The sequence below is a fragment of the Odontomachus brunneus genome, unplaced genomic scaffold, assembly GCF_010583005.1.
Source record: "Odontomachus brunneus isolate Ranch 3 - 2012 unplaced genomic scaffold, Obru_v1 Obru_scaffold_130, whole genome shotgun sequence".
Classification (NCBI taxonomy): Eukaryota; Metazoa; Arthropoda; class Insecta; order Hymenoptera; family Formicidae; genus Odontomachus; species Odontomachus brunneus.
The window spans coordinates 576204-576711 of record NW_022639580.1 but is presented as its reverse complement, the minus strand read 5'-3'; the positions used below and the strand labels follow the sequence as shown (position 1 = coordinate 576711).

General features: G+C 36.4%; 1 protein-coding gene across 4 annotated transcripts in view; it reads right to left on the bottom strand.

The window, feature by feature from the left end:
• LOC116850005 overlaps positions 1–508 on the bottom strand; it is a 65922-nt gene that overhangs the window by 31612 nt on the left and 33802 nt on the right. Inside the window, exon 3 of one of the 4 annotated variants that reach the window (XM_032827768.1) lies at positions 18–337. The exons of the other annotated variants lie outside the window; for them this stretch is intronic. Coding sequence (XP_032683659.1) covers positions 320–337 — 18 coding nt within the window. The 3' untranslated portion in view covers positions 18–319. Of the gene's footprint in view, positions 1–17; positions 338–508 lie in introns of those variants that run through there. 4 annotated transcript variants of the gene reach the window in all.

Sequence of the window (508 nt, the reverse complement as noted above, 5' to 3'; positions counted from 1 at the left end):
GACAAATTCTAGCATTAATGGCTGCCACTAACAAGAACTACTCTAAATACTATTCTATTGATGTCAAATATTACTGAATTTGAAATGTAAGTAACAAAAATAACTAATAAACAAGTAAAAAATATTATATTATATTCGTTATATTTCTGAAATAGTGCTGAAATATTGTTAAAGTAATATTGCAAATTAATGTCACTGCAATGTCTCTGCAACATTGTACTGCAATATGTAATCTTGCAACGTTGTAGCAATGTTGCTGCAAGCTTCTGTGCTGTATGGGTATCGACCACCCGCGCTTTGGAGAGAAATTAACGGCATCTCAATTGGGCATGGAATCCTAAAAAAGAAATATTCTGAGTTAAACAAATACTTTTTCAGTTTAAGAGTTTTCATTTCTTCTTTTATTTTAAATTTTAGTAGGAATAATATAGGGGTTCTAACGCAGGTCCTCCGAGGGGGGGTGAGGGGCGGGGGGTACCGCGGGCGGGGGTATGACGTCACCGTGGGG